Consider the following 11,184-nt stretch of genomic DNA (forward strand, 5'->3'; position numbering starts at 1 on the left):
GTCTGCATTTTTTGTTTTGGACTGTTTTTTTATTAGTGCGATTAACATAGACTTTCATGTTTTTACGGGAAGCAGCAAAGGAACAATGATTGTAGAGGAATGGGATTAGTATTTAGCCATGTTTTGGTAAGTTGTACTGCCGAGTGAAAAAGACACACCTGAGGCTAACTCCGACCACATCCTGTAGATTTTGTAGAATGGAAGAAAAGTTCAATCCTTTTTGTAGAGTTTTAGGTCTTCATTATTATTTTTGTTCAGTCTTGATAAAGCTGTGGAGCTAAATTATCAGTGGATTGCATTTGATGATGTTTGTTACCATGTTCAGGTGAAATTTTTCACTATTAAGATTTGTATAAGATCCATATGCTCTTGTTCAGTTTTCTGATTTTATGAGTTTGTTTGATAGGTGACAGTGAAGAATCCAAACCTCTTGTTGCTTGTGGTTTCGTTACCAAATCCACCACCTGAAGCAATGTCCTTTGATGGACTTCCATTAGGAGCTATAGAAGCCATTAAAGCTACTTACAGGACTGGTTTTCTGATACAGATTAACACGTGCGGGAATACACGTGCGAGGGTCAAGTGGTAAACGGCACCTATTAAACATCAACATGTGGAGAAAGAAGAGTGGCGAGTTTGATTATGCCGTTAGAGCATAGCATAAATAATAAGTGACTAAACATTTTACGATCTTATCGTTGTAATTTCTGAGATTCTCTTTTCTTCTAGAACCTTCTCTGTAATGGCTGGGTTTCTCTCATCTTGAGAGCTGGCTTGGTAATCCTCTCTGCGTTTTTATGAACGTTGTTTGGATTGTTTATCGAATCGTGTTTCTGATTATCAGGATTTGTGTTGTTTATCGAATCGTGTTTCTGATTATCAGGATTTGTGTTGTTAGAAGAATCGGAGAAATCCTGTATTATTTTCAAGAGGTTGAAGTATTGTCTCATATCACATGGAAACCCAAATGGGGAATGATCTTCTCTGATATCAAAAAGAAAGTCAGCAGGAACTGCGAGGTCTCTCAGAGATCCACGATGGCTATTACAATTAGTTTAAGTGTCGAACACTTTGTGTTTTCTTTTATTACATGCACTTGACTTTGTTTTCTTATGTTACTAATGGCATATGTTTTCTCTTGGTAAAAATATATCTGAGAATGCAAACACAAATACACAAACTTAAAACATCTTAACTGGAAAAAAATTGAATCAATTATTTTATGGCATGTACTTTAGGTTTCAAGTTAAATGATTTTTGGGATTTTAAGATTTTGGTTATGATTTTCGAATTTTGTAAAAAAAAAATAAAGGAAAAAGAAAGAAAAAAAATATAACCAAATATCTCAAAAAGACACAAATATTTAATTATAATATTAATAATTATATAAATAATAACAAAGTTATAATTTTAAAGAGTTTAGGGTATAGGATTTTGGATTATTTGTTTGAAATAGTAATAATATTAATTATAACAAATAATAACATAAATAAAATTCATTTTTAAAAATAGTTTAGGGTTTAGGGTTTAGTTTTAGGGTATAGGGTTTAGGGTTGGAAGTTCAATCTTGAAACATATTTCACTTTTTATAAATTAACAAAATAAAATGCAATGAAATTATTTTAAAGTAATAATACTTGAGTAAAAAAATCTAAACCCCAAAGTTTAAACCCTAAACCCTAAAATATGCCTTAGTGTTTATGGACATATAAGTTAGATAGTTGGAATACTAACCTATATTAGTTGTTCTTAAATTTAAAATTTTATACTTATAAGAAAAAATATTCTAAAAATTGAAATACTTATATTGATTTTTTATAGAAATAATTTCTATTTTTTTCATTAATAAACTATTTTATATGATAATTTTATGATTTTTTCATTACTAGCCAATGAGAAGTAACCTCCCAGATTATGGGACGAATCATACACCGTTAGATCGCGCCGATTTTGATCTCAGCCGTCCATTCTTATTGTTGACGCGATTAATGTACACCGTTGATCTGTCTTGATAACTTTGATCTGAGCCGTTCTTTTTCTTAGCCAATGAGCATTAACCTCTGAGATTGAACTTTGGCTTATTCGCCACCATTGATGAATTAAATCCAACGGTTAAGATTTTCTCCTTGTTTTGATTAAAACTTATTCTTCTTTTTGCCTTGACTCTTCGTATCCTTCTCTTATGTGAAAATCAAACAGTTGGCTTCCCGTTCACATCTCCGATCAGTGGAGGTCCTGGAGGATATAGAAGGTGGCGGTGAGGACATCTTCGAATTTCTTTTCCGGCTCGCGAGGCGAAGGTGGCTACTTCTATTGATTCCGAGCTGTTAAAGATTCTTACTTTGTTTTATCTTAAACAACAAGTGCAGTTGATTGTGATGGGATGGACTAACACATTACCAAACCACGTCATGTGCTTTCTCTATGCGACAGAAAGGAAAACTCAATCCTGTTCATCTTGTTGATGTTCCTGGGCACTCTCGGCTTCGACCCAAGCTTGAAGAATTCTTGCCCCAAGCAGCTGCCATTGTGTTTGTAGTGGATGCCTTGGAGTTCCTCCCAAACTGTCGTGCAGCTTCAGAGTAATTTTAAACCCTCTCTTTCTCTCCCACACACACATACATAAAAGACATGTTTGCATCTCACTCTTGAAAAAAATGTTTTTTCCAGCAATAGGTACCTATATGATATTTTGACCAATGCGAATGTTGTCAAGAACAAGATTTCAGTCCTCCTTTGCTGTAACAAGACAGATAAACTCACTGCACACACCAAGGAGTTTATTCGGAAGCAGATGGAGAAAGAAATGTAAGATTTTCAATTTTCATGGCAAATTATATATAAGCCAATCTTGCTGGATAAAAGCTAATCATCATCATTGGTTAAATGAGTTTATGCAGTGAGAAATTGAGGGCTTCTAGGAGTGCGGTATCTATAGCTGATATAGCGAACGACTTCAGCATTGGAATTGAAGGAGAAGTGTTCTCCTTCTCGCATTGCTACAACAAAGTCACTGTAGCTGAGGCATCTGGACTCACCGGAGAAACCGTCCAGATCCAAGACTTCATTCGAGAATACATCAAGCCTTTAGCTCAAACGTGCATTAATAGATTGAATCTACGACTAGATTCTTATGCCTTTGGTCTGTGACTTTGATTTGAGTTTAGTGATCCTTTTTGTATATGAGTTCTTTGTTTGCTCATTGTGGTTCTAAAAGATAGGAGACAGAGGAGGAAGATGAAGATAGGAGACATAGGGGTAGATGAAGATAGGAGATTTATCGATCTTGTATATTTTTATTGATGTAGTATTTTAAAAAAAGGTTTTTGTATATATTTCATGTAATAATGATAATAAAATATTGTATTTTTTTATTTTATTTTTGATTTAAATACAATTAAAATAATTAAAAAAATAAAAATATTGTAAAAAATATATATTACTGAAATAATTAATCAAATATAAATATTACAGAAAAAACAAATTATGAAAATAGGTACAACCCAATCATAACGATTATTACACGTTATTATAAATATTAATAATAGCAGCGTCTTAAACGCTATCGTTGTATACTTAACTATTGCACAACGCAAAACCGCTATCAAAGTGCCCGACTTTCTATAACGGGCGATGTCAGAGTGCTTAAGGAAACGCTATGGTAGATGAATAATTGCGTTTTTCGGCCGCTATTAATACCCACATTTCCTGTAGTGCGAGATAGCCGATGAATAATTTAAAAGAGATCCATTTTTCGTGCCAAGAGGAGCACATTTTCGTCACTCCCAAAAGAAAATTGTAAGAACATAGATTTTGAATTTGTTTTTTAAGAAGTCATATGTTTTTATGTTGAAAACTATGTGAAGGAATTTAAGCCATGAGTGAGCCGATCGAGACATATATAAAACATTCAAACTAGTTTAAGAAGTATGTATATCTCGTTTTATACACACAAATTTTGTATTCTGACACTTTTTTCTTGTGGGCCAAAAGGTCCCATGAATAATGCAAGCTTCACTAATTCACGAGATCGTGTCTCCATATGAAGGAATTATACAAGTTATTCAGATCTTTTACAATATGAAATATTGAAAAAGCTGAAAGTGTTGCACTAAAAATCGTTCGTTGATGATTGATGAAGGAGCTTAGTATGGAAGATCTAGAGTGAACCATACAATCATACATATATCTTTGATTGTTTTTATCAGATTTGTACGCATTGTATATGTTTGGAAACTGGCCAGTATAATATGCATTATGCATATTTTTCTCCATGCATGGAGAAACATATAGAACTCATACCTTAGCTTATATGAAAAGTAACTAGTATTTTCTCTTCACAAATCTCGCATCACTTCTTAAAGTAAAGCTACAAAGATGTTAAATACATAGTTTTTTGTAGTGTGCAACTACTTTTTTTTTTAATATTCAAACATTCATTTTCTTAAAAAATGAAGTGCTTCACTGCTTCTAATTACTATTAAAACCTAATTACCTTTGAATCTAGGTTATCGAGCTTCTCTTGTTAAGCCAACAATGCTCTGCTATTAAATTTTATAATGAAAATTGAATCTACATTCGTTCTTCTAACATATTTTTCTGTCATGTTCAATTGAAAGAAAAAGAACAAAAAAAAAATTATACTTTGCTTTTTTTTTTTTTTTTTTTTTTTTTTTTTTTTTACTTTGCTTATTCTTGTTAGTGTTCCTGGTTGGAGAGACTAGATGGGCTTCCATGAGTACCATATATGCATAAGATTTCAAACACTCTTGGGAAATTCGAACTAGTCTCCCTCGTTCACACTCCCTAGATGGTAAATGGTGGATTAATTAGCGCGCGGGATCTTACTATATTTGACGCTATTGTTTCCCCAACATTACCGGGATCTTGTAATGGCTGAGACGTCCACAAACCTTTCTTATTAGTAATGCATTATGATTGACAAAAAAAAAACGTTTCTTGTTGGTTTTTTTTTTTGTGTGCACCAAAGTGTGTTTCTTGTTCATTATTCAAATCACTGTGTTTCTCATACACTCTAGCTAACTCTGTTTTTTTTTTTCACCAACCAATAAAACTTTAGAAATTTGGCAAAATACTATAAAAGACTCAAGTCTGTTCTTCATAACCGTATGTAACACTCGGTGCTCTCAAAGCCTCTACCAGTAAGTAACTCGACCTGACCATACGAAACCGTTTTTCTTCCAACCAAGGGACCAAGTGTCCTGTCAATTTTTCTTTTTAATTTTGGTTAAATTTAACATTCTTTATAACCAATTTCTCTTTTGTTCTCCATCGAATAACTTTTTATATTTCGAATCTCATGTAACTTAAACTGTGGTTAAAATTTAATTTTAACACTAGACTAAGACATCATAATTAATTAACTAAACTAAATTTCTATTTTCAAAAAGAGAAATTCTCAATAAAGCATCTTGCTTTCGTAGGAATCACCGAAGATGCTTTTGGACTATATATTTGACAAATCAATAAAATAAAGAAATAAAAGATTAAGAAATAAATGCTCAAAGCCTCAAAGTAAAGACTAAAGACAAAAAAATTGGTGAAAGCAAAATAGTTGGCATTGGAGTGAGCGAACGTAACCACTCATAACGCGTTTGAAAGAGATTGTTGTAATGACTTAAGAAACTTCGTAACGGTTTTAAGATCACTCACTCATTGACTCTCTCTCCGTTTACACACTTATGTTTTGACGCGACCTTCCAACCATAAAATACTAACTAGATAATATCCCGCACTATATGCGGGACAAAACGATTATTAATTATATTTTAATATATTGATAATATTGAAGGTGTTCAAATTTTATATTATTAGATAAACGGTAGAGTATTAATGATTATCAAGATTAGTGAATTTTTTTATTTATGTATTAAGTTTTATGTTTATCATGATTTATGATATATATTTTGTTATATTAATGGTTTCACAAAATATTAAGTACTCCATTTCGTATAGATTTGTACCTCTTAATTACATATTTTAATTGTATTTTTGTTTTGATTGAGAAAAATAAAAAGCATAAATTAATTAGAAAAAATAAACATAAGTAAAACTAATGGCAAAATCTGTAAATATCCTAATAAATGTTGGGTCTTTAACTAAATAGATTGAGAAGTTCTGTGAGAACGACACGTCAGCATGACATTTTCGTTCATCACACATGAGGGTAAGGTTATTTTTAAAAAATGCTTCTCAATTAATATATAAGAGATTTCATTTTTATTTTCACTTCATCGATATCTTGTGACATGTAAATATGATTGGCTTATCAAAAATCTTCATACTAATTTTCATGTTTGTTCTCATCTCTCTCCCAAGATATCCGTTAGGAGCCTAGGACCGTTACTTCACTTTTATTGTTTTCATGTGGAAGAACTAAAAAATATCACAATTTTTGTTGTGTTTTAAAAAAAAATAAAAAAATAAAGAACACTATTTTGTTGTTGTTGATGTTGATTGTGTAAATATACTAAAGAACAATGACTATGTAACTCAAATATATAGCTCAACCGTTTTATAAAAAATATATGTGAGCTTAAACAACTGAAATGTATTAGGCAGTGTTCTAAAAAACGGTCTAGGCGGTCGTCTAGACCCCGACTAGTTTTATTTATATATATAGTTATAAATATTCATATATTGTTTAATATAAATATAAATAAATGTTTTATTTAGTTTTTGTTTATAATTTCATAATTTTTAGTTTTATATAGCTATTGTATATAACTTTTATATATAATATTATATTTATAATGTTTTAGGTTATAAACGTCTAAACCACCTAAAAAATCGCCTAGGTCCCGATTAGGCGTTTTAGGCGCTAGGCACTGGATCACCGCCCGCTTAGCGCCTAGCGCTTTCTTGAACACTGATATTAGGTAATTATGAGATGTCACCATTATAAAAACGTTTTATAAATTTACATTAAAAAAGACAACTGAAAAGTTAAAACTATATAAACACATCTGTCTGACTCTACCTACTGAATTTTCTAAAACAATTTGTGATATTTGATATGAAGAAAGTTGATAATACATAGTGTTAACTATGTAAAAACTCTCTTCAGCAAAAAAAAAACAATGTAAAAAATCTATATTTATTTGCTTACTGTTAAAAAAAAAATTTATACTAGAAATTTTTAAAGTTTTTGGTATTCTAACTGTTGTTTAAATTTGTTTAACAACAAATCCCAATGTATATCTTTTAAAAGCAGTGACATTTTTCGTTTACAAGAAAAATTGTATTTACTTTTAAAATTTTGAAATTGTTAATTTTTTTTAACTTAAAATTTTAGACGACCAAAACTAAGCTTTTATAATCATTGAAATACATTGGTACATCTACCCACAAAACAGGTCAATCATCTAGTTTTAATTATACTTAAGCCTAATTAAAAAACAGGGGATCATTACATGTTAATGAGATTCAAACGAAGTTATAAACTCCACAATTCCACTCAAACTCAAATATATCAAATCTTTTTTTTTCTTCTACTTATGTCATCATAATAGACTTAACTGCTATCAAATCTTTTCAAATTAAATTTTACTTATGTCAATGTGGGAATGACCGAGTTACTAGAGAGTTAGGATTAATATTAATTCTTGTTTCTAATCGATTCATATATATATTATTTTCTTGGAAGCTTCTTCACATGAATCATATCAATGACCTAACTCTTCATTTTTTAAAAAATATGTTCTTTACTAAGTGACACAATGCAAGTTTTTTGTATTTTAAATGTTTATTTCGTTATATTCACACACGAGATTTAAACACCTAAAATCAAATTGTACGAGAATAGTGTTAGTTATTCAGTAGTATGATGCAACGTACAAAAGTTGATAATTCGTTGCGAATATTTATGATACTTATCACTACCTTAAGGTCATTACTTACTTCCTTTTTGATGGTCGACATTTTCATTGCCAATAAGCTTAACATTCATTAATTTATATTAAACCACAGAAACAAACATTTGTTAATTAAAGAGTTTAAATTGGCATTTCTCTATTAGTCCACTTAATTTAATACTATCATCTTCAAAAAGATTTCATTATTAATAATTTAATACTTTATACGTTACATATTGTATTAAATGAATTATCGTTGGGATAAACTTTCACATTTTTCAAACATATGAATCATAATGTGACACATGGAAATTTCCCGTAACCGAAGCTCCCATAGTAGATGCTTGTGCAATTCTTATTCTTGCAGCCTAAACTCTTGCATGTTCAGTAAAAACACCATGATATGAAAAATAAATCTTAGCCCTTTTTAATTTTTGAACTTACTCAGATTAAAAGCATTTATCAAAAGAAAACGTAGCATATTTAATCGTAGAAGGAAATAAACCAAATATTTCTCCAAATTTAAATACAAGTATATTTAGTTATCCAATTTTAAAGATTATTTTTATCTACATGCTAACACGAAACAACAAATTATGTAATTTAATCAATAAATCTAATATTTTTTTTTGGTGGGAAAGAGGGAGACAAGTCTCCCATTTATTAAAACAAAAAGAAAAAAATTACACACGGATTCGCCTTGGGCGCGCAGACCCAATAACGTCGTCACTTAGAATCGGTTCAACAAAGACCGGAACAACATCAAAAGAATGAAAACCAACAGGTAAAGAAAACGCATAGTTAGCTAACCCGTCGGCAAGACGGTTAGCTTCTCTATACACGTGTGAAATCCAGACTATCCAGTCCCTCGATAGAAAGCCATGGCACAACCGCACCAGGAATGACAACGGGTGCCTCTCGCTCACTCTTGTCCGCAAAAACCCCACCACCAACTCTGAGTCCACCTCCAACTCTAATCGTGGGATCCTCCTCTCCCACGCAATGTAAAGCCTGTAACACACCCCCCATAACTCCGCCAACGGGGCCGTACATCTACCAATATTAAGAGAAAATCCTCCCCGCCAGTCCCCGTAACCATCTCTCAACACTCCTCCTGCCGTAGCTAAGCCCGGATTGCCCCTCGATGCACCATTCGTGTTTAACTTCATCCAACCATCTGACGGTGCTACCCAACTCACCATCGCCTCCACCCGAGGCACGTGCTGGTCATTCTCATGGCTCTTCAAATTCGCCAAAGTTACTTCCTTGGCCTTATCTTTAATGAATTTGGTCCTGTCCCGACACCGTCCATTATTCCCAAAAACATTATCACATCGCCACTTCCAACTCCAGCAAACTCCCATTGCAAATGTCGTAGCCCAAGTGCTATCAAACGATTTGCCATCATCACCCAAGTTACTAAACATCCACTCAAGTAACGTCTGGCCAAAGAAAGTGTTTCTCCTCCGATACGGCACAATTCTTTCCCAAAGTCCCCGCATTGCGGGGCAATCCCGAAGGATGTGAATAGTTGTCTCGCTTCCCGCCTTGCACACTTGACATAAATCTGTATTACTCATATGTCGCCTTTGTCTTTCAACATTAGTCATCAATGCTTGATTTCCGACTAGCCACAAAAATAACCTGACCCGTTCAGGTGCTACCACTTTCCAAATCCGTTCATAAAAGGCTCTCAAGTCTGGTCTCGGTGTCTCATTTCTTGATAACAGGGCATATGCTGACTTGACAGAAAACTCACCATCCGCACTCTCACTCCACGAGATCCTGTCGCGAGCTCCGGTGACATTGTCCAACACCACCGACAACAACTCAAGGCGCGTACTCTCCGAAACATATGGCGTAATCCTTGCCATATCCCTCCCGATTCCATCACGCCACATATCTCTCGCTAAGATCCCGTCAGCCGCAGGTAACACAAGTCCATCAACATCCTCAATCAATCTCTTCTTACTCAACCAACGATCTTCCCAGAACCGTATTTGTCTCCCATTACCCAATACCCAGCTTAGGCCCGGAACAACCACCTCTCGAATTCCCACAGCCATACTCTTCCACGTCGATGACCATGTGTTCTTCTTCACCAACCAGGATGTGTCTCGTAAATCTCCAACTTTATATTTCTTCTTCACCAGCTTAGCCCAGAGACTGGTCTGATCATGAATCAAGCGCCAACCCAATTTAGATAGTAGCGCCTTGTTCATTTCTTCCGCTGGCCTTATCCCTAACTCGCCTTCTGATTTTGGAACTGCAACTCTTTCCCACGCAATCAAGTGTTGCTTTTTATGCTCTGAATTACTTCCCCAGATAAACGACCGAGAGATTTGATCCAACTTGTCTAGTATTGACTTTGGCAGATAGATCGTGCTCATGGTATGAACCGCCATAGACGCAAGGACCGATCTGGTGAGAGTAACACGACCTGCTAGACTCAGAAATCTCCCTTTCCACCCGGCTAATCTTGAAATAAGTCTCTCAATAACATCACCAAACGTATCTTTATTTATTCTCTTTTGCAGGACAGACATTCCCAGATACTTTCCCAAATCTTTGGAAGACTTAATTCCACTCTCCGCACTAATAAGATTTTCCAGGTCGCGAGACACATTCTTAGAGAAATATATCTTCGATTTCTCGAGACTCACTTTCTGTCCCGACGCGTTACAGAAAGATTCTAACACACCCCTTATAATCCTTATTTGCGACACCGAAGCTTCCGCAAATAAAATAAGATCGTCCGCAAAACAAATGTGAGACAGTTTCGGCCCTCCACATGAGATACTAATTGGCTTCCACTGTTTCCGAGCAATCGATCTCTCGATCATATGACACAATCTCTCCATACACAAAACAAAGAGATATGGAGATAGTGGATCACCTTGACGCAGCCCCCGCAATGGCTGAAATGATCTGTCCTTTCTCCATTCCACAACAAATTCATCGATGGTCCCGTGACGCATCCCATGATCCACCGAACCCATTCCGCCTATAGCCCCACGGCGACCAATGTATTCTCCAAAAAGTCCCAACGGATACGGTCATATACCTTCTCAAGATCTAGTTTCAAAAGCATCCACCCTTTCCTTCCTTGTTTGCGTTTTATAGAGTGAACCGCTTCCTGGACCACTACAATATTATCCACACTCAACCTACCCGAGATAAAGCTAGATTGCGCTGGACCTACCAACTTGTTCATTACTCCTTTCAATCTTCCAACCATATCTAAACTATTGCAACTACGACTGCACCCAAGCACAAGCAGCTGAACGCCGTTCTGCCGCACCTTGAGGCT

At 34.3% G+C, this 11,184-nt stretch overlaps 1 protein-coding gene and 1 long non-coding RNA gene across 2 annotated transcripts in view; both read left to right on the top strand.

The window, feature by feature from the left end:
• Positions 1-533, top strand: part of LOC110230293 — a 908-nt gene extending 375 nt beyond the window's left edge. Inside the window, exons 2-3 of the long non-coding RNA XR_002333403.1 lie at positions 76-325; positions 407-533. This is a non-coding gene — a long non-coding RNA (uncharacterized LOC110230293). The remainder of the gene's footprint in view (positions 1-75; positions 326-406) is intronic.
• A 1,805-nt stretch (positions 534-2,338) lies between these two features.
• On the top strand, positions 2,339-3,310 carry LOC9321717 (signal recognition particle receptor subunit beta). The gene is made up of 3 exons (XM_002883475.2): positions 2,339-2,582; positions 2,677-2,808; positions 2,901-3,310. The coding sequence occupies exons 1-3, from the start codon at positions 2,425-2,427 to the stop codon at positions 3,148-3,150; spliced, it is 540 nt and encodes a 179-aa protein (XP_002883521.2). The 5' UTR covers positions 2,339-2,424; the 3' UTR covers positions 3,151-3,310.
• Positions 3,311-11,184: the final 7,874 nt, after the last annotated feature.

Source organism: Arabidopsis lyrata (assembly GCF_000004255.2).
Source record: "Arabidopsis lyrata subsp. lyrata unplaced genomic scaffold ARALYscaffold_3, whole genome shotgun sequence".
Taxonomy (NCBI): Eukaryota; Viridiplantae; Streptophyta; class Magnoliopsida; order Brassicales; family Brassicaceae; genus Arabidopsis; species Arabidopsis lyrata.

What these genes read in the sequence shown, in the direction of transcription:
- LOC9321717 (XM_002883475.2), top strand. Translation starts at nt 2,425, where the DNA reads ATGCGACAGAAAGGAAAACTCAATCCTGTTCATCTTGTTGATGTTCCT. An exon ending in AACTGTCGTGCAGCTTCAGA is followed by an intron (nt 2,583 to 2,676) that starts GTAATTTTAAAC and finishes TTCCAGCAATAG; the next exon opens with GTACCTATATGATATTTTGA. An exon ending in AAGCAGATGGAGAAAGAAAT is followed by an intron (nt 2,809 to 2,900) that starts GTAAGATTTTCA and finishes GAGTTTATGCAG; the next exon opens with TGAGAAATTGAGGGCTTCTA.